At 49.0% G+C, this 22,739-nt stretch overlaps 1 protein-coding gene across 3 annotated transcripts in view; it reads right to left on the bottom strand.

The window, feature by feature from the left end:
- Positions 1-22,739, bottom strand: part of LOC119389871 (NAD kinase) — a 50,952-nt gene that overhangs the window by 8,980 nt on the left and 19,233 nt on the right. For 2 of the 3 annotated variants that reach the window (XM_037657278.2, XM_037657283.2), the window contains exons 2-4: positions 15,820-15,903; positions 13,320-13,449; positions 12,582-12,690 (exon numbers count right to left, since the gene is read on the bottom strand). In XM_037657278.2, the coding sequence (XP_037513206.1) occupies positions 12,582-12,690; positions 13,320-13,449; positions 15,820-15,903 (323 nt within the window). Of the gene's footprint in view, positions 1-12,581; positions 12,691-13,319; positions 13,450-15,819; positions 15,904-17,717; positions 17,756-22,739 lie in introns of those variants that run through there. The other variant, XM_037657281.2, reaches the window with a different exon arrangement.

Genomic DNA, 22,739 nt, shown 5'->3' with positions numbered 1-22,739 from the left:
GGTGACTGCATGGAAAAGCAGGGTGGGAGACATTTCACAACTGATATTTCTCGCATATGGACCAATCGAAAGTATGTGCCCTAATGATGTCATGTGAATCACCGTTCTGGCGTCACGAAGTGTGCCAAAAAGACGACAAACGCCAAGAAAGAATAGCGCGCTAGATTTTGACTTTCCAGAGGCTGTTTTGGGGCCCTTTAAAAAGACAGGGCGTACAAACACGGACGCAAGAGATAATAATAATAATATCTGGGGTTTAACGTCCCAAAACCAAGATATGATTATGAGAGACGCCGTAGTGGAGGGTTCCGGAAATTTCGACCACCTGGGGTTCTTTAACGTGCACCTTAATCTAAGTACACGGGCCTCAAACATTTTCGCCTCCTTCGCAAATGCAGCCGCCGCGGCCGGGATTCGATCCCGCGACCTTCGGGTCAGCAGTCGAGCGCCATAACCACTAGACCACCGTGGCGGGGCACGGACGCAAGAGAGTAGTCAAGACACCACCAACGCCGCTAACAACTGAAAAATCGCTTAGAATAACAGAGAGCTGAGCTAGTTGGTAAGTATTCATTCTAAAAAGACAGGGCGTGCAAACACGAACACAAGAAAGAAATCAGGACACCACAAACGCCGACTAACAACTGAATAGATGCTCAACGGTGGAAAAGAAAGAAGGCACGAAAACTTATCTGCGCATGCCCATAGGCAAACCTATCAATCCAGCACGCGTGGGAGCCTACGCGAAAGATAACTGTTAAGGCATTTCATTTCATCTTTATGCATGTTAATCGACGGTTGGCTCACGCATGCCTTACCACTATTTTCGATATGCCATGCCTCAATCATCAGACGCGTTTCTTCATTCCTATGTCAGTACAAAACTGCGCATTCATTGAATTTTGGCGTGCACTTACAATCTCGACAATCTAACGATAGATTAGAAGGTGAGCCTCCGGTTAGTGATCTTTTATGCTCTAATAATCTCTCATTAATGCAGTGGCCCGTCTGTCCTACGTAGAAGCGGCCGCAGCTGAAAGGGACCTTATACACAACACTCGTACGGCAATCAGTGAATTTGTTTGTGTGTTTTACGAAACAAATATCGGTTAGCTTCTCTTCTTTTACTCGCTCAAGATACAACTTCCTGGGAGCTATTCTCGATGTGTCCATCTAAAGATGTCCATCCATATCCGCAGAGCGCATTCAGTTACTCGAACAAGCGGTGAACCGTGATATCACCTCGCCCTTGACCACGTCGACGCACAGAACACGCCAGCTCATTCCCAGTGTAAGAAAAAAATATACTGGTATCGTCCGCGTAGATTACATATTCTACAGAGCTGTCAATACGTACAATATCGTTGATAAAAATATTAAATAATAGGGGTCCCAAAATGCTACCTTGAGGTACACCATTCTTAACGTTCATGGATGATGATAGATCTCGATTGATTGATACACATCTTCAAACGTTTGTCCCGTCCCTTATTTTCCGAATGCATGAACAGGTGTCATGTGTTTTACGGAAAGCAATGGCAGAAGTCCAACAAACTTTTTCGGAATAAAAATCACAGCATATCCACGGAGTGAATGATGATGAGTGGGCGAAGCTGCGGAGGTTCATCGGTAAACCGTGAATCTTCCGTGAATTCTGCCCAGTACATCATCACCGACGTGAGATCGGGCGCGTTTATACTAAAGGTTCGATGAGTTATGACGACTTGCAGCTCACTTTAATTTTACATGTACGCTGTGAATTTTCATTGTTTAGAAAACCATTGCTTTAGAAAACATCTGGCGTCTTTCGTTAAGCAGCTGGCGTCTTTTCGTTTTGCTTTAGAAACATCTGGCGTTCTTTCGTTTTGCTTTTACAAAACATCTGGCGTCTTTCGTTGGTTTATTTCATCAATCAACGGCGTTTTGAACAAAATGTTTATTGTTTAATCACGCACAGGAGAAATCTCACCAGGCACTACCTTGGAAATAAACAATGGCTGCTAATGGGAATGAGAGACAGAAGAAGTCGGCTTTTAGCTAACACTTACACTTCTACTTCTACTAACGTTTCCTACTGGAACATGCCAATGGCTGCTAATGGGGAATGAGAGACAGAAGAATTCGGCTTTTAGTTAACGCGCACGCTGCGAATCTTTTATTGTTCAACAACGCACAGGAAAAATCTCCCACCGGCACCACCTTGGAGGTCAAAGCGTAAGACTGGTTACGCACTACAGCTACTACTACGACTACGAGGGACGAACGGGTGCCGCCTTAAGGAGCTTCGCCCCTAAAAGTGGACGAAATGTACAGAAACAAGAACTTGTCAAGCCTGAACCTGCATATGAATGTGTCCCAAATGTTTGAGAACGATGCAGAAAATGCGTACCGACCTTGACAGTAGCGTTAGACGAGCGGGCGCATTAAACCTAATCCGATGGCTATCGCGGTAAGAGTTTATGCACGGCCGCCGAGATGTGCGCCCAAAAGCGGATCTCTGGGGGCTGCGTTCGTTGCGTTGAAGCGCATTCCGTCCCCCTCATTCGTGTCGAGAGTTGTGAAAGCTTCGTGACGTCAAAATGACGTTGCAAAAGAAGAACCGGAAACAGAGGGCGCGCTGCTCGCCGAGCTTCGGCCAATCAGCGGCGGCTGAAATGAACAGTCCATTACGCGGAAACATCTAGAACCCCCTGTGAAGAGACGTTATTTATGTCCATATTACCCGTTCATGTTAAAAGAAAAGACAAACGGCAGCGCGCCGCAGTTATTGGACAGCGGCGTGATCCCTCTCGGGACTTCGGCGGCGGCGCGAGCACAACAGCACATGTCTAGCCGGTCTAGCCAGACACCAGGAGAAAAGTCAGAAAAATGTGCGGGCTACTCGCTAAGGCTTTTGTTCTCCGCCAATGCTACTAGGCTACGCCGGCGCACAAAACCGGGAGCCGTCAGTACAAGAAGCCTGCACGTGTTCTACGACGCCGCGTTGACATCGAAACACGCGGTAATGCTATGTCGCACGACCTCCGCGCATGCCCTGGGAACCTGCCGTAACTATCTACGCATTTCCCGAAGGCCTTAAAAAGCGCGAAAGTGGAACAAACAGATAACGTTCATAAAACGTGCGCTGCCAATGTATATAAACTTAAACAAAATGTTTTTTTGCTACAGAAACGCAGAACTCATCTTTTCTTTTTTTTGTTTAGGTTTTGCCCAGAATGTAGCGGAGTTGCCAATTATAAACAATGCACGCAGTTTCTCCTTCGGGAGTTCTCACCAAGGAGGTTTACTTAAACCTCCTTGGCTCTCACCCAGAGGTCGAAATTTAGTTGTGGTGTTGCAGTTGTGCTGCTTGTGCACGAGTCTACAACAAACACGTAGCCGCGAGAATTTTAACAGCGGAGCTGTTTAAGCCGGAGGTTCCACCGTGAAACGTTCGCAAAAATCACAGCATATCCACGTGGTGAATGATGATGAGTGGGGCGAAGCGAACTCGCGCTGCAGCACGGCGATGGCATTGGCGCGAGCGTGGTCCTTCTTGATGAAAGATATTGTGACTAGATTGTTTGAGAACCACAATCTGTCGCACACACCGCAACTATGGCCGAAACTGTTATCAAGGAAGTCCCGCTAGAAGCGCGTCGGCGCCTTCGGGCAGAGCCCGCCTGATGCGTTTTGCAGCCACTTCACGTGCTCGCACAGCCTCGGGCTCTGCCTGCCGGTACGCGCGCTTTTTCGCCGCTTCACGGTCCTTCACATTTTGAAGATCCGATTCGCGCTGCAGCCGTGCAGCTTCGGCCTCGCGGGCTCGAACGGCGGGGTCTTCGCGCCGCAGCCGTGCAGCTTGTCGAGCAGCTTCGGCCTCGCGGGCTCGAACGGCGGGGTCTTCGCGCCGCAGCCGTGCAGCTTGTCGAGCAGCTTCGGCCTCGCGGGCTCGAACGGCGGGGTCTTCTCGACGTAGCCGTGCAGCTTGTCGAGCAGCTTCGGCTTCGCGGGCTCGAACGGCGGAATCTGCTTCGCGGCGTCGACGTGCAGCTTCGGCCTCGCGGGCTCTCACCTCAGGATTCTGTCTGCGAGCGCGCGCTGCCGCCGCCTTCCGTGCCCTCCGTTCCGCAGCCTTGTCTTCCATCTGGCTACTCCGAGCTAAAGAGAAAGCGTGCCAAGAGGGAGCCTCATGGCGCGTTACTTCTGAAATGTTGTCTTCGGGTGTCGTTGAAAACACGAGACGTAGTAAAGAAGAAAGAACGCCACACAGGCGAACACGCAACGAGAGTCTCACTCGTCAACGTAGTCTTCTTCTTCTACTGCATACCAGAACGCGCGCTTCTCACGAACTAGAGGTGGCTACTACAAACAAACCTACAAACGGAGGATGGACAGACCCACGGCATAAGGAGCTTCGCCCCTAAAACTCGGTGGGTTTGCGCCACCGAAAGCGGGTATGTGCCCAGCAACACCTAGCATAGCACAGCCACGCATAATACAGTATGGGAAGGGGGTCGGAAAGGGAAGTGAGGCTGAGGAGGAGTGATGTGGGGACGAGGGAAAGGAGGAGGGGAGATGCTGAAACGCATATGAGTCGCAGAAAGCGGGTATGTGCAACTCCTAGCATAGCACAGCCATGCATAATACAGTATGCGAAGGGGGTCGGAAAGGGAAGTGAGTGTGAGGAGGAGTGATGTGGGTATGAGGGAAAGGAAGAGGGGAGATGCTAAAACGCGTATGAGTCGCAGAAAGCGGGTATGTGCCCAGCAACTCCTAGCATAACACAGCCATGCATAATACAGTATGGGAAGGGGGTCGGAAAGGGAAGTGAGGGTGAGGAGGAGTGATGTGGGGACGAGGGAAAAGAGGAGGGGAGATGCTGGAACGCATATGAGTCGCAGAAAGCGGGTATGTGCCCAGCAACTCCTAGCATAGCACTGCCATGCATAATACAGTATGGGAAGGGGGTCGGAAAGGGAAGTGAGTGTGAGGAGGAGTGATGTGGGTATGAGGGAAAGGAAGAGGGGAGATGCTAAAACGCGTATGAGTCGCAGAAAGCGGGTATGTGCCCAGCAACTCCTAGCATAACACAGCCATGCATAATACAGTATGGGAAGGGGGTCGGAAAGGGAAGTGAGGGTGAGGAGGAGTGATGTGGGGACGAGGGAAAAGAGGAGGGGAGATGCTGGAACGCATATGATTCGCAGAAAGCGGGTATGTGCCCAGCAACTCCTAGCATAGCACTGCCATGCATAATACAGTATGGGAAGGGGGTCGGAAAGGGAAGTGAGTGTGAGGAGGAGTGATGTGGGTATGAGGGAAAGGAAGAGGGGAGATGCTAAAACGCGTATGAGTCGCAGAAAGCGGGTATGTGCCCAGCAACTCCTAGCATAGCATTGCCATGCATAATACAGTATGGGAAGGGGGTCGGAAAGGGAAGTGAGTGTGAGGAGGAGTGATGTGGGTATGAGGGAAAGGAGGAGGGGAGATGCTAAAACGCGTATGAGTCGCAGAAAGCGGGTATGTGCACAGCAACTCCTAGAATAGCACAGCCATGCATAATACAGTATGGGAAGGGGGTCGGAAAGGGAAGTGAGTGTGAGGAGGAGTGATGTGGGTATGAGGGAAAGGAAGAGGGGAGATGCTAAAACGCGTATGAGTCGCAGAAAGCGGGTATGTGTCAGCAACTCCTAGCATAGCACAGCCATGCATAGTATAGTATAGGAAGGGGGTCGGATAGGCAAGTGAGGGTGAGGAGGAGTGATGTGGGGACGAGGGAAAAGAGGAGGGGAGATTCTGGAACGCATATGAGTCGCAGAAAGCGGGTATGTGCCCAGCAACTCCTAGCATAGCACTGCCATGCATAATACAGTATGGGAAGGGGGTCGGAAAGGGAAGTGAGTGTGAGGAGGAGTGATGTGGGTATGAGGGAAAGGAAGAGGGGAGATGCTAAAACGCGTATGAGTCGCAGAAAGCGGGTATGTGCCCAGCAACTCCTAGCATAACACAGCCATGCATAATACAGTATGGGAAGGGGGTCGGAAAGGGAAGTGAGGGTGAGGAGGAGTGATGTGGGGACGAGGGAAAAGAGGAGGGGAGATGCTGGAACGCAATATGATTCGCAGAAAGCGGGTATGTGCCCAGCAACTCCTAGCATAGCACTGCCATGCATAATACAGTATGGGAAGGGGGTCGGAAAGGGAAGTGAGTGTGAGGAGGAGTGATGTGGGTATGAGGGAAAGGAAGAGGGGAGATGCTAAAACGCGTATGAGTCGCAGAAAGCGGGTATGTGCCCAGCAACTCCTAGCATAACACAGCCATGCATAATACAGTATGGGAAGGGGTCGGAAAGGGAAGTGAGGGTGAGGAGGAGTGATGTGGGGACGAGGGAAAAGAGGAGGGGAGATGCTGGAACGCATATGAGTCGCAGAAAGCGGGTATGTGCCCAGCAACTCCTAGCATAGCACTGCCATGCATAATACAGTATGGGAAGGGGGTCGGAAAGGGAAGTGAGTGTGAGGAGGAGTGATGTGGGTATGAGGGAAAGGAGGAGGGGAGATGCTAAAACGCGTATGAGTCGCAGAAAGCGGGTATGTGCCCAGCAACTCCTAGCATAGCACTGCCATGCATAATACAGTATGGGAAGGGGGTCGGAAAGGGAAGTGAGTGTGAGGAGGAGTGATGTGGGTATGAGGGAAAGGAGGAGGGGAGATGCTAAAACGCGTATGAGTCGCAGAAAGCGGGTATGTGCACAGCAACTCCTAGAATAGCACAGCCATGCATAATACAGTATGGGAAGGGGGTCGGAAAGGGAAGTGAGTTGAGGAGGAGTGATGTGGGGATGAGGGAAAGGAGGAGGGGAGATGCTAAAACGCGTATGAGTCGCAGAAAGCGGGTATGTGTCAGCAACTCCTAGCATAGCACAGCCATGCATAGTATAGTATAGGAAGGGGGTCGGATAGGCAAGTGAGGGTGAGGAGGAGTGATGTGGGGATGAGAGAAAGGAGGAGGAGAGATGCTAAAACGCGTATGAGTCGCAGAAAGCGGGGTATGTGCCAAGCAGCTCCTAGCATCGCATGGCCATGCATATATTGTATAGTATAGCAAGGGGTAGTGAGGGTGCGGAGGAGTGATGCGAGAGTGAGTAGGAGGGAAGGGAGGAGGAGAAAGGGTAAAGCATAGCATAGTCCTGTATGATATATATATATATATATATATATATATATATAGTATAGAGAGGAGTGGGAAAGGAAAGCGAGGAGGAGGAAAAGGAGGAGTGGAACGCCACAATCTGCGCTGTTTCCTTTGTCTTCGCACCACCAGTGTGTAGCTACCCCAATTCTTTCCAAATGGTGCCGTAATAGCGGAGCTACACGCGCTTGATGATCGAAATGCGGCTCTCGCTCCTTTCACGCTTTCCTTCGCTACGCTCCGTTCGTCGGCTCGTCTCTCCTCCTCCCCGAGGCTCCCTCACTCACGATGCGAGGAGAAAGAGCAGGGTGTGCGTGTACTCGCTAGCACGCGAATAGCTTCTTGTGATGTCACTATCAGGATACGTCTTCCACTGGTGACGTCACGGCCAGCGCTGGCGGTACCGGAAAAGCCCGGAGGGTAGCGCGAGATTGTGTTGTGATTTTGTGGCCCGCTTGCAGCGCGCTAGTGCTGCCGCATTTTGGCATTGTTTACCGTGACAGCATTCTCTACTTGATGTGCGTGTTTACTCGAAATGTTAAAAAAAATGTCGGAGGTGGTTTATAGGGTCCCGTCTAGTGATGCATGAGCGTAGAGTTTTACCGTAGGAAACTCTACGGTTGCGGCTTTCCCTGCAACTTTTCCTTCGGGTGGCATCGCACGAAACCTATTTTTTTCCCCCTTTTTCTTGTTTCTAGCTTTCGTCCGGCGTTGGACGCAACCAGAAGCCCATCCCGCGATCATCGAAACGCAAGTTCGGCATTAAATTTTTGCAAGTGTGTTACTTTCCTGATATATATCATGCTCCATGCAGGCTTTACATGTTGTAGAGAGGCCTGTCATTCTGCTATCCCGAAATATTTCAATAGGGCCTTCGTAGAAAGTGCTATCATTTTAGTTACTTTTTTTTCTTTGTCAGCGTGTCGCCAATACAATGCATTCACACGGTTTCGATATTGGCGCAAGATACATTCAAATTACGCGCCCCAGCAGTTGCTACGCCCTCCACGTTGTCTACGGCGTGCGTGCGAAACAGAGGAAGCAAAGCGTCGATGGAGCACGCCAGGACCACCGCTGACAACTCAGGCACGTGCGAACTGCACGGGACAAGAAAAGAAGAAGAGGCGCCGAATTCTGGTGAGGAAGAGAAAGGCGTTCCTGCAGGATACACATAACCATTTTTCTCTGACTTGTTTGTTTATAGGGCACAAGTTCGCCCAGTTTAAGCTATAATTAAAGTGTGCTTCTTGAACTTTTCGTGACAATATATTCACACCAAGGAAAAACATTTATTCACAGAGATATATTGTCGAACGCGGATATATCAAATCTGAAGGGAATCACAAGAAATGTTCTATGTATAGGCAATTCGATATGTGAAGTTTTTTATATATCGAAACCATTTCAAGGAGATTTCGGTACTGTGCGATATACTACACAACAATTCGTTATATGCGCGTTCGGTATATGCGGATCCGACTGTATTCACACTAGCTCTGAAAGCGTGGGTGTGTATCCCAGACAATGGCGCAAGAAAAAAAAAGAGGGAAAGGGTGTGTAGCTGCATTCGGGTAAACGCTCGGCTTCTGAGCGTGGGGTCCTAGGTTCGAATCCCAACACAGTCAAGAAATTTTATTTGTTTTGTACGTTTAATTTTATATAGCGGTTCGTCTTGCGTGAAAGAGGGTGGACGCACGGACGCTGTTTTCCCGTTAACTCAGCATATAAATTCTTACGAATTTTATACCAAACTTACGAACAAGGGTTAGATGATATCAGAAGAGGGCATTGATATGATTCCGACGTCTGATGTTCAAACCACATTAGACGGAGATCTGCATCTGTAATAATTTCGTAATTACTAATCGTTAAGTAAGGACAGAAACTTGGAGTTTGTCTCGCTAGAACAAATTTACGTCGCACTTCCCAATCGCACACTAATTTTAGCGCTCAGCACACAAGAAGTTGATTTTACGACGATGAAAAATATTGAGTAACCCTGACAGAAATTCCGAGTTTGCTGGACCAGCGCCTCCTCTATTTTTCTGTGCCTGGGCGAAGGAGCGGAGCGCAATGGGAACCGACCGTCGGCGTTAGTGCGGCTTTTAGCCGCCGGGCGCCGCCACCGTAGTAGACCAGCCGTCGCGTCGTCGCTCGCGGAAACGAATGCCGTGGGTGCATTCGAAGCTGCTATAGGGTTCAGTTTTCGGCTGTATTCGCTTTGTTTAAAGTATAATGAAAACTTGTAAACTGGAATCATGAAGCACTTGTCGTTCTAGGCAACCAGCCCATTTCGAAAGCATGTGTCTTTCGCGGCTATTTGATCGAGACGCTCGAGCGTCGTCTGCTAGCCCGATTCCAGAGAGCGCATGCCAGTGATGCGCGGAAAATTGTTTTGTCACCGTTACGTTCACTTGACAGAGAGTCGGTTATTGATTGTCTGAAAGTCGATTTTCGAAAGCAGCATTTACCAAGAGCTAATACTGAAAGCTTGGGCGCTTAAAGTTCCCCGATGCGTGCTACCGTCTACTGGTGTAGCACACTATGCGCAAGCCATGAGTTCATGCGCTAAATAGCATGAAATGTCACTAAGCTGCTTCCAGTGACAATGTACGTAATGATTGTCGGTTGTTTCGCCGGTAGCGCATGTAGTGTCCACGGGCTCCGATTCTTCATCTTCGGGACCTAATGTCAGCGCTGCATGCACATGGCGGCGATCGCGAGACAGCGTTGCTACTGGTACTACATGCATTCGTTGACTGTTCGGACGCAAGACGGTCACGTTTAGGGATACTTGCCATGCTTGGTTCAGTTGTTACCTTGGGCTGCAAACGTGAAGGGTAGCCGGCAAAGAGTGACGCCACTGCATCCTTCTTAAGCCGCCGCTTCTTATATTCTATGCAATCTTCGCCTCGTAAACGACGGGTGCATATTCTAGTGCAGTTTGAAGATGTATTAGGAGACCAATTATCCCGCCTAATTACTGCAAGCCGCCTCTACCGAACATCAACGGCAGCTGGAATTTCATGAAACGACAGCCGAACAGTGTATTAAGGCGAAAGCCTTAGATGCCTCATCAAACGCGAAAATTGACCGTCGACGGCGACAGCACGAGTGATGCAAAAAAATAATTACGTGATGACGCTATCATGTGACGTCACAGATCATCAAATTTTGTGACATCGTCGTGACGTCACATAACGTGACGTCGTCATATTGCATCTTCGCTTGGTCAAAATGGGCCGATCACGGAGGCAGTGCATGCCTCCGCTGATGTGCAGAAAGCTTGCACTGCCTCCGATCCTTGAGGCTGTAAGAAAACCACGTTAGGCACAGAAATATTTCGGAGGGAAGCAGGATATGTTCAATATATTGACTAGAAGAAAAAGAAGATGGCTTTCGCCTTTCAGTCGTCTTAGATGAATGCCTAAGGGACCCTGTGAGATTTTTTTCTTTATCAATGAAGGGAAATAAAAAAAAGACAATCGTAATTTCTTTCAGTTCCATTTGCAGAGTGGAACACAAAAGTATGACATACTAAGGCATTGGGGCGGTTGCAGTAGACTGAAATAGAAAATAAAACGCGAATACTATCAAAATCGAGTGCAAGTATCGAACCGGCAGCACGGCCTGGCAGTCTGCCTGCGGAATACTTACAGCAGGGATGGAAAGACACGCGAACATGCCGCATCGGTATTCTTTGCTGTTTCGCATCTATTTTCAAGTGGTTATAGCCTGGATGATTGATGAGAACACGACGTCATCAATGACACAATAAAAGACCATCTAGCATCTTTTTATTGCCACCACGGTTAGAACGTGATGAAAACAGCGCGCCGCTATGTTCGCGTTTCTTTCCATCCCCCTGTACCTGTGAAAGCCTGCAAGAAGCACAAATGCAATTAAACTCGGATGCATACACGAATTCGTGAGCTTCGTGATACGCGCGGCCGTTCAGCGCCAGCTTCCCGTAGTCTACTTGCACAGCGCCACCACGCGGCAGCGCCGAGCGGACGCGGAGCGCGCGCTCGACGGACCGAGGAGAGCGTTCGCCCAGGCACTGAAAAATAGAGGAGGCGCTGGCTGGACACATAAATGGTTTGCGTTTAAAAAACGCCAGGCCTTCTCGGAACACGCAGCACAGTCACAGCGAAAGCTGCAAGACAGACCTTTCTAGAGCCCGTTATAAACTCTCTTGGGGCGACTATGCAAGTACACCCGTCAGCAAAAGTTTACGGGACGCGAAATTTTCGAAAAAGATGTATTTTCGCTTTATCTGGGAATATGAAATCCTAATAAATACTCCAGCCTGTAGTTCGTGTTGAAAACGATAGAGTCACCAGCTCGAGTAGAAGTGTTGCGCAATAACAGAGCAGAAATTCGCATCTGTAGTGGAGCGTGCATCCCGTAAACTTTTGCTGACGGGTGCGCATTTGCAAGGTGCCCCCAGCGCCATAAATAATTATACTTTCACGAAGTAGGGAAGCACTCACTCTGCCATAATTGATCATTTTTCGGAGTAGGCAGGTACCTACTGTGCGTCTCTAAGGCATTATGCTCACTTCGCAGATGGAAACCTTGTTGATGCTGTGGCTGATGACGATAAATTACGGCTGAGCCCTTTGCAATGGGTGGGAGGCTTTGAACCACCCACTCATTGCGCAATTCATATTGTTTGACGTCTGGTGTTACTTTACTCTTCTGCCACGTTATCTTAGATCAGTTAACTTTATTCCTCACCAGACTTGACAACTGTATAGGGTCCTTTTGCGAATAAGTTTCGAGCACCAGCATGGCTCTGTGGTAAAATACTCGATTGCCACGCAGAGAGCCCGAGTTCAACACCGCGATAGCTGTTACGGACACCGGTGGCGGCGGACAACTACCTACTATAATCGGCTGTTGTTGTGAGCTCATAACAGCTTTCGCTGTAAAATGGATGAGCCAGATAAGGCGCACCCTACGATCTGGCCACCTTTGAGAAAGATGAGTTCCTGCATCAAAATGTCGGCTTGCTTGTGTAAAGCAATTTACAGGATTCACTTTTTTTTTTGCTTAGAACGAGCTTAGAACGAGCTTTTACGCATACAGCGATGATATCTAATTTTGCAGAAGGAATTTGAGTTTTGTCTATTAGTTTTCTTACATGCGATAAAAATATAGTGACGTAGCGTAAGAAAATAAAGTAAGAGTTAGAAGGTAAAAGAACTAGAATAAGCTCTCCTTATGAGGAAACCTTTTTAGTACTTGCTCCCCTATCTCGAAGCAGCTTTCCTAACCACCTGTCAAGCCACCTCCTAAACCACTTCCTAAGCCACCTGTTAATTCAGCTGTTAATCCACCTGTTAAACGAGTTGATGACAATTGCTACGTCATTATATATTACGTCACTTGGTGACAGGCGATACCTTCTGTGAAGGTGCAGAGCTTGTCCTTGACCTCGAGGAAGGTCTTGTTGTTCTTCAAGAAGGGGTCCTCCAAGATGGCGTCTTCAACGAAAACAACCATGTTCTTGACCTGTCATGAAGGAGAACAGAAGCAAACACGAAATGGGAGCGAATATTGAGCGGCACTCTACGTAAGCGACTTATCTACATATGTATAACAAACGGAAAAACTTTAGCAATCTGCAAAGGGAGAGGGCGCGTTATCATAGCGTCAGCTACGCCATGTTAACCGAACTTTCAGCATTATTTAACCACTCTTAACGATCGAACTGCAATGACTGTTGGTCGCAGGGTATTGCACTGCAAACTTGCAATGTTCAACGCGTTTACCAAAAAATCTACGAGCGCTCACAGCAAACTAAGAGTTGTCTTCGTCAGCTTTAAAAAATAGCTGCAAATTTGGCGAATTCGTGTCAAAATTTTCAGAACGTAACCCAAGACTTTGGGACAAAATAATCGCTAGAATTTGACGTGCCATGCGCGTACTGAAAGGATGGAGCACGATAGCTAAGGACGTGACTTTAGCGTCAGAAAAAAAGAACCCTACCACACAGAAGGAGACAACAGCACGTCACAGGCACGTCTTTCTTTGTGGTGGTCCGTTCTTGCGATACAGTTACATCTTTGACTAAGCACCAACTCGCTCTACAACATGTGCTTACACAGGCACGATCGCAAAGCACGCGGGTTGCGCCTTACCCAGATGAGCCACTGGACGAGCTCGTTGAAGGGCTTGACGACGGTGGCGTCCATGGTCTTCTTGATGACGAGCACAGACAGCGGTGGTTTGTGCCACGTCAGCCGCTGGCCCGCGGGGTCCTGTATGGTCCTGGACAAGAAACAGGACACGGGACATCGAGGGCTTCGGTTAGAGGCAATTGACCAATGAGAAGCAAACACGGGAGTTGGCAGTTTAGCCCCGCTGACTAAAACGTAGTTTCGCAATCATTGTTGCGTTGCGCAGCGAAAAGCTACGGGACGCAGAAGCCTACACGAGGAGCCTACCTGCAGTGATGTGTCCTTTCGTGATCTACCAAACCGCGCTTGTGCCACGCCTCGATCAATTTTATGCAAAGAAAATGAATGCATTACAAGCAATGATCAAAAGCCTTACATAAAATACACATATATTTACGGAGCACTTGACTATAGTAAACCTGTTTACATCAGCGATATAGCTGCTACACAAGCGAAGAACTGCATTCACACCTTATCACTGCGTGGCCTTCGCCGCAGTGCGAGTTGGTTTTGAGAGAGAATGTAGGCCGGTGCTGCACGGCCACGACATCTGCCTCCCTGGCCTACAATAAACGTCATGGCGTCCTTACCCTGTTCGCATGCCTTCCGTATGCAGCCTTTCGGAAGAATACGCCTCCAAGCATCCGCTTCAACTCCGGATCTGTTATAAGCCTCTCTGTTTGAAACTGAACTTATACTAGCTTAGAATATAGCCCACAGCCTTATGCCTAACGTAACCTCACGTTATCGTTATCTTATAAGGTTTTTTTAACGACATAGCATGACTCGCTCAGTCGTCATTGTAACAAAATTAGTAATCCTAACGAGATGGGGACCCACGTGAAATGCTGTTTCAGTTTCTGTTCACTAAAATCTGTATAGCTACAAGCAAGGACTCATCAGGTGCGCGATATAGCCATTCAACAAAAGGCTAATTCGTATAAGACAAGCGCATTATGCCTACGTGGGCTTCCTGCTCTATCAGTTAAGTCGAAACGAGTGATCCCCGAGAGGAAGTTGCCTGACGTGTTACCTATACGAGTACGAAGCTTTTAATTTTCCTGGGTAACTATTTGGAAGCGCGACTATAAGTAGTCGACGTTCATTAGGGGAAGGAAGTTATGCGCCAGCGTGATGATGACCTACCTGTTTACTACTTTCATTACGAGGAAAGCTCTGGGAGGTCGCTAAAACAAGCACGCGGAGATTTTTTTGTTTTGCCATGCGGCCGTTTCCGCGTTTCCTGGTGCATAACTCGATGGAGCGCAAGTACACAGGTCGGCGCTCCGACACTGGGGGATAATTGGATTCGCAGACAATGTGCAGCGTGGCAGTAATCAAGCGCGAGCTCTTCTGCAGTTGAACGTGGCATCTGCCAATTGAAACCCGTATCTGTGCTGACACTACAAACACACACACACTTCAATCACAAGCGGAGTCTCAGCTTGCGGGTCACCGGAACACCGTACAGACCTAGAGAATAACACTGGTGAATCTAAGGTGCGGATTGATGTACAGCCAACAGCAAAAGTTTATGGGACGTCGGCTCCACGACAAATACGAATTTCTTCTCTATCAGTGCGTAATCCTTCTAATTTAGGTAGTGACTGCGTAGGTTGCAATACGAACTACAGGCTGGAACATTTCGTTGGTGGCTATGTTCCCAGACAAAGCGAGAATATAGATTTCTCGAAAAGTTCGCGTTCCTCAAGCTTTTGCTGTTGGGTGTACCTCTGAAAACGAAACCTGAAACACGCTTTGATACGGTATGCATAAGCACTATTTTCGTTCTTAAAACGAAGCATTATTTATTTTTACCTTCCGAAGAATCGTACAACGCAAGAACGCCTTTTTTTTTCGCGCTGTGGTTGATGAGAGTTTACCAGCTGGCCGAATAAGTGACACGATCGATGTCGCTGACCTAGAATTTTTTTCCCCCTGTATACCTCCAGGAGCACATCGCCACTGTGGTAAAACTCTGTTTCCACATGTTTTGCTTGCTATACTCTAGGCTTCTGCATAAACTCGGCGTGCCTCATGCAATAACTGTGCGATGATCATGTAAAGTCGCTGAATTGCCTACGGTAGATTTTCAGGAGAGGCATAGGCGTGCGCAGGGTTCCCCATTAGGGGGGGGGGGGGGCAAAGGTTTATCGCAGCGCCCCCCCACCCTACTAAGTCAATGTATGGGGCAGATTTCGCCCCCCCCCCCCCCCAAGGCGACTAGAAGGGTCAATGTACGGGGCCGATTTTGCGCCCCCTCTTAGGGGATTAGGGAGGGCGGCCGCCCCCCCCCCTGCCCCCCCTGTGCGCACGCCTATGAGGAAAGCTAAAAGATAGCGAAGGCATGACGCGAGTGTATTCGAAAACACAACTTCGCGTGTGCTTTTCGTCGCACGTGACGGCGACATAGTCTTGATCAAAGTTTAAGGTGAGCAGTTAAGTGACTACATCGACTCACATGACCATGGCTGAGTTTTTGAGGATGCGACCGCATGGTCCGAACTGGTACACGGGACTTGGGGCATTCAGAGACCGGGTCCTCCTGCAAGAAAAAAAAAGCGTTAAGGACACGAAGCTTTCTACAACCAATATAACGAGAAGGCTTCAGTTTGTGCCTAGTTTAGGGTGGTTATAAGAGGCAGTCAGTATAGAGGTAGCCTAACCGCAATTGCAAAAGAAAGTCATTTCTTGCATCCGAACAGCAAAGCAATATTTTTCTGAGGCGAGCTTTAGCGATAACCGCACACTTGTGCAACATGCGACCGAAAAAAAGTGAGTCACAAGTTGCTATATAGCAGCGCGCCGGCTGGTGGTGCAGCAGATGTGGTGTGGACTATACTCTTTGGGGACGTGACGTCACGAGCCCGACCTCAGAACATCACTGGTGATCTCAATCCTAGAGCGTAAAAAAAACCACCTGGCAGAGGAGTTCAAAGTTTACGACAAAACAGAAAGAAAAGCAGATGACGCTATAAAACCAACGACAAAAATGTTATGAATGATTGAGCCGTAGAAAAAAAAAGGTGAATGTATTTAGTGTTTCCTGTTTGCCTTGCGCAGCAACTGAACGTCGCTGACCCGCACAGAGGCACGATGCACATTCAAGAACAGTGCACTCAGTAGGCATCGTCCGTGAATCGAGGGTACCTCTGGTGTACTCCTACTTGTGACCTTCGAACAGGGTGGTAACGAGCCAGGCATAGAGTGTAGTCAGCCTGTCGTATTCAATGACAGCTATATGGAAACGCTTTAATAACCAATCAGCGTGCGCAAGAAAAGCGGGGCACGCAAATGTGAAATTAAAAGCGATATCGTGCGTTAACAGCAGTTGCACCCTTTCCCGGTTTGTGCGCCGGTCAGAGCCGGTTTTCATTTGTCAGCCCCGCTGTTCGCAACGCTCCTATTAATTCTTTTATACATGGTATAGATGCTGATGAGTATACGGCACATCAAAGAGACGGCATTCTGAGAAAGCAGGAATACTTTTTAACATTTTAACGCACAGAAATGCGTCTTTTGCACGTTGAAGAACATTCTGAATCTGTGTAGGAGTCAAGTTTACACCGCCGTCGCATTTATCCATGCAATCGTAACAAGACGTTCTGCAGGAATATGAAGACGGACGGATTTACCTATGGTTTAAACGGACTTCACTGTTGAGAGACTCCTCATATTAGTAGACTGCAACGAATCGACTTGGACACCAGCGCCTCTTCAACGAGCTCCGATAACTTGACATACAGTGAACGTTTTCCAACGTCTTAACCGCTTCAAAGGGTGACCGAGGCGGCCGGTAATTGGAGCGGTGTCATCGCGTTGAACGGCAGAAAGTAACTCTCAGTATGTCGAAGACGTAGTTAGTCACACTCGGGCTCAGTGGAGTACATTTCTCACGCAAGTCAGACAGGGAAGGAAGAAAGTCTCAATCAAACCTCACCACACGCGGGCTTAACGTCAGCCTAAACGTCAGGTTCAACATCGGGGTTTCAATCGAAACTAAGATCGGGGCAGCGTTAATCGAAAGGCGACAAACGACTTATTGGAGGTTGTACACGTCGCGAGGAAGGCCTACCCTGTGAAGTGCCACTTTTTCACTGACGGCGGCGTAGGCTTCAATGAGACCGAGCTAGCCCGGCGATCGGTCTGCCGAGACGTCTGCAAGTTTCCCATCGCGCGGACTCGGAACAACGGATATCAATGATCGGCGGACGATCACGTATAATAATCGACGATACTTCCTAATCACACACTCGGTCCAAGAGAAATTACGACAGGTACGTAGCTAGGCCGTATAACCAATAAGGGGGCAAACAAACGGGCCACTTGGCCAGGTAGACACAAAGCGAGGACGTTCACCAGCAATGGGCAGCGGTGTCCATGACGTTTGGTAGACCGAAGGCTCGGACGACGAAGACGACGACCAGCGGCGCACTTCGGCGTCCTTGTCGTCTTCTCGGGCAAACAAGGAGGCGACTAGATGTGGTTCCCGCCGAAAAATGAGCCGTTAATGTCGATTCTACTGCTGCTCGTGACACCGTTCGTGATGCCTCAGTTCAAGAATGTAAACTTTGTGGTATACGCTAAGAACGTGAAGAGGACGCTTGCAGCGTGCGAATAACGCGCAGTGGGTGTGAGTCATCCACAGAGGGACAACAGTAAGTTCTTAGCCCTCAATGCGCTTCGTCCTTGTCCTTCGTTGCTGGACAAGTACGTCACGAAATCGTTGGGACAGGAGCAGACAGTGCTGCTGCTACTGTTGCTACTGTTATCTTCACCGTCGTTGAAGACACAAGACGCTGTAGAAAAAAAACAAACAAGAGGTAACTTTCTGGAGACGCAAGAAGTCAGATGCCACACGGGACAAGCTGCGCCACACAGGCGAACACACAAGAGCGATGATGATGATAATGTTCCTTTACATATGGCTCGTACCAACACTGGGGAATTGTCAACGTCAACGTCTTCTTCTTCAGCCACTGGCCACACCTTCTTCAGTCACTGGCCACACCAAATAACAGCTCTTTCTCACGGATGGCGCTAGCGATGTGCCAAGACTAGTGATGATCAGCCTGCGTGTACATACTGCGGCGGCCTAACAACTGCTGCTCTAAAGTGCACACTGTACAGCTGCACGAGCTGGACGCCGAGCCGTGCGACGCGCGCACTGTGAAGCCAGCGCTGTTTTGAGTGTCGTTCGGACAGCAAGTGGGACGGAAACTCCAGCTGCCCTTTGTAGAACGAGGAGCGGCGCGAATCGATTGCGAAGCGGTGCCCTTGGACGTCAGCCGAACGCGCCCTTCCCTGCATGCAGCCCACCGTTCGATATGTTGGTGCCCGAAACGTGTACCGCGTGCGGAGGCTCGGGTTCACTTTCGCTTTGATTTGGTGTTGCTTTTTTTCGTTTTTCTTTAACGGCGGAGTTTATGCTTCACCGTGGCTGTAGAACATAGAGAGCTTATCTGACGGTACGTAGAAACAATGTATAATAACGGTCCTCAGTTGCGAACACCTGCAGATGAAAGCGTTTAGGTGTGACAGCTGTATGTTTCAGTTCAGAGACCTGCGGCGGTCTGCGCACGCCGCAGAACGGTGCCATCCGTAATACAGAATTGAAAGCCTTAAAGTAAGCGCGAGAGAGATCGAGTGGGAGAGAGCTAGACAGACAGAGATAGAGAGAGAAAGAGAGAGAGAACTCTAGTTTAATAAATGAATAAGAATGTTTTCGTGAAGCGTTTTAATAGCTGTTACCAATTATTGTTAGCAAACTTTTCTCTTGTTTTGTCACATGCAGATGCTTCAGGACTAGTGGTCGCATCGCCCTTAGACAAATCCACCTCGTTTTAACAGCGAAGCCGTTTTAGCTAGCCGTAATCTGTCCGACCATATCTCGAAAAATGAACGGGTATGTGCCACAGGAATTAGGTAAATCCCACTACTTACCACTGGTCCACTAAAAATGAAGAAGACAACAGTTAGCCCAACAAACAGGTATGTGCCATAGAAATTTGTGCAGCCTATCAGAAAACTGTCACCGTCATAAACGGGTATGAGCCACAGAAAGTGGGCAAATCCCACTACTTACCACTGATCAGCTAAAAAAGAAGGCGATAGCCCAACACTGGGGAACGGCAAATGCAACAGCGGCTGCGAGAAACTGTCATCATAAACGGGTATGTGCCACAGGTACGTGTATGTATCGGGTTTAACGTCTCAAAACCACGATATGAATATGGAGGACGCCCCGTAGTGGGGGGCTCCGGAAATTTTCGACCTCCTGAGGTTTTTTTAACGTGCACCTAAATCTAAGCACACGGGCCTCAAGCATTTTCGCCTCCATCCGAAATGCGGCCGCCGCGGCCGGGATTCGATCCCGCGAACTTCGGGTGAGCAGTAGAGCACCATAACCACTACACCACCGTGGCGGGTACCAATGGCAGAATCTGACAATTAATAAATTGTTGGGATTTTACGTCCCAAAACCACGATGTGATTATGAGGGACGCCGGAGGGCTCCGGCAATTTCGAACATGCAGCTGGTGTTCTTTAACGTGCACCTATATCCAAGTACATGGGCCTCTAGCATTTCCCCTACATCGAAATGCGATCGCCGCGGCGGAGATCGAACCCATGACCTTCGGGTCAGTAGTCGAGCACCATAACCACTAGACCATCGCGGCGAGTACGGAATTCGACAACATGGCAAATTTGACAGTGTCCGGAATAACAAACCCGGATTCCTTTTTTAAGGTCAGATTACGCATCGATGACACGGACGTACTGCGGGAAACGGCCCTGTTCCGCGACTCGGCACGCGATAGCGTGAAACTGCCGGATGACGACGAGTCCATGAGATCGGCAGTCTTCTTGTTGCGTGGCTGCCCCGAGGGTCGTTCGCTCGTGTTCGCATGCGCGTGCCGCTTCGCCTTTTCTTACGCGCAAGCCGGTGTTTTAGAGACGGACACGCCATCGATGACGTGTCACCCTGTTGCGATACTTGGTAGGGAGGGAAGGGGGAACTATAGGTGAGTATTACGACTACAGTATAGCTGACCGAATTTTTTCGCTCTCGGCGTCTGTGGAGGCGCTGGAGGCGGCTATACGAATGCGGCTCAAGGACTACGTAACCCCGTCGCACAACTGTCGGGTCGCTGTAGTACATTCGTCGTCTAGCAGATGGAGATAATGGGAACGGCTTTATGTTAACGAGCGGAGGCCCCCACGACCACGTATATGCTGCCGCCACCGCCGTTGGCGGGAGCTCCTTAATTACGTTCCCGTGCCGACCGCGAAAAGTGCTTACGCTTATCGGAAAAGTGGCGCGCTAATTGGGTCCAAATGGAGAGGTCCGCTACGCGAATGGTGGCGACACCTTGCGCTGCGAGCATCTGTATGCTATATACCGCACGCTGCCGCGTGCAACGCGTGCGCGGCTGATTCGAAGGCAAGCACTTTGAAAAAAAAAAATAAATAAAATAACGACTGAACCAGTTCCACGCCATGAAAACCGTCGGACAGCGAAGCTGTAGTGCGTGTGATTGGCTAGTGAGACCACGTGGTGTCGTAAACTCCGCCGCCAGACTTGAAATGCACGTGCTTACACCTGATTCTGCACCCGTAGGTGTATAGCCCATGACGCGTGATTTCGGATCATGAGGACCCGTGTTTGAACCCCGCCTCGCCAAGGAAGTTCTTTCGTTTTATTTCCTTATTAACTCCCCCCTCTGGTCACGCCTGCTAATACTACTAATACCTCTGCTAATACTACTAATACTACGACGACGGCATAGGGTAAATTAAGACAGCCTGAAAAAAAATATTAACAGAACGCGCTGTCATTCATAGATAGCGGTTAATTTAGGATAACTTTCTCATCCGCCACACGTAATAAAAAATGCTCAGACATACATGGACACGCTATCGAAATGAGCTCCACATGGAGCTGGAGGTCAGGCTCATGTAGGGATTTTGAGAGAATATCGAGTGTGTGAACAACGAGATGATGAATGAAGGAGTGGGTGAATGCGGCGGCCGGGTTGTATTTAATAACTCTTCTTTTCTTTCGTCACACGCAATCTTTTTTTCACGAGAGCCGCTGCTGCTGCTGCGCAGGAAAAACAGTGTAATATAGTAAATCGAGCGGAGTGTTACGCCGTATAGAAAGAGACATATTCCTCTCGCGCTCACGACGTCCATGGAGAGGTACTTTTTTATCTTTGTCGGCCGAGACAGCAAAAGGGCGGTGCAGACGAACGCCGCTAAATGAGGTTGCTACACGCCCCTCCATTTTAAATAGATTTCTTGTCCAACAGTTCGAACAGGCGCAGAGCTTTTCAGGCTGGGACATTTTCTGCCGTATAAGGTCCACGCGTGCCTCGTGCGAGGTAAAGGTCCTAATTAATCGACGCGCCTCCGTTAACTGGTCGTCGGAAACCTCGTGGGAGGGCTTGAGTACAAATGACTTCAAGCAAGCCCTCTTTGCGCCGTTGAAAATAACCCTGTGCAGGTATAACTCACGAAAAACAATAACCTGGAAGGACCTGTCGTGTAGCTGTTACAGAACTTGAATTATGAAAGGGATAACCCTTCGTAACCTGCCCGTCACCCTGCGAGATTCCGCAGAACTCATTTGCAAAACTTGAATTTAGAACGTTCCAGAAAACATTGCGGTGCAAGCGTGCCCACTCGCAATAATTATACGCATTCAATAATAATAATAATCGCTGGGATTTTACTTGCCAAGGAGGGAAGGAAGAAAAGAAGAGAGAAGGCAGGGATGTTAATCAGACACATACCCGGTTGGCTACCCTGCGCTAGGAGAACGGGAAAGGGGAGTGTAAAGATGAGAAAGAGGGGGGGGGGGGGAAGGGAAGATGAAAACGATCAGTAAGTGTCCTGACGCTACGTGCCAAAAACCACGATATGATTATCGGGCACGCCGAATTAAAGGGCTCCGGAAACTTTGACCATCAGGTGTTCCTTAACGTGCGCTGGTATCGCACGGTACACGGGCCTGTATCACTTCGTCTCCATCGAAATACGGCCGCCGAGGACGCAGATCAAACCCGCGATTTTAGGGTCACGATCATACGAAGATTTTTAAACACCTATTGCCTTGGCACGCTTAGAAAATTATGTATTCGCTCGTCGATTTGAAAAGATGAAGCTTAAACGATAAAGCCACAAGGACTCCCGAATCTACAAGCACAGATTTCAACGCAAAACCGGTTCCCCATAATGTCGTTGCTTAGATTAACAATCGCAGTTCTATGGTTGCCCAACTAGTAGTTCTTGCAGGAAAACTCTACGCCGTGAAATGGTTAAAAGAAGCGGGCGGAAGAAGGAAGTGGTGCTCGGCGTTTTGGCTCTACGCTGTATTTG

The sequence above is a fragment of the Rhipicephalus sanguineus genome, chromosome 4, assembly GCF_013339695.2.
Source record: "Rhipicephalus sanguineus isolate Rsan-2018 chromosome 4, BIME_Rsan_1.4, whole genome shotgun sequence".
NCBI classification, from domain to species: Eukaryota; Metazoa; Arthropoda; class Arachnida; order Ixodida; family Ixodidae; genus Rhipicephalus; species Rhipicephalus sanguineus.
Note: the sequence above shows the minus strand (reverse complement) of the source record. Positions and strands in the feature narration are given on the sequence as shown.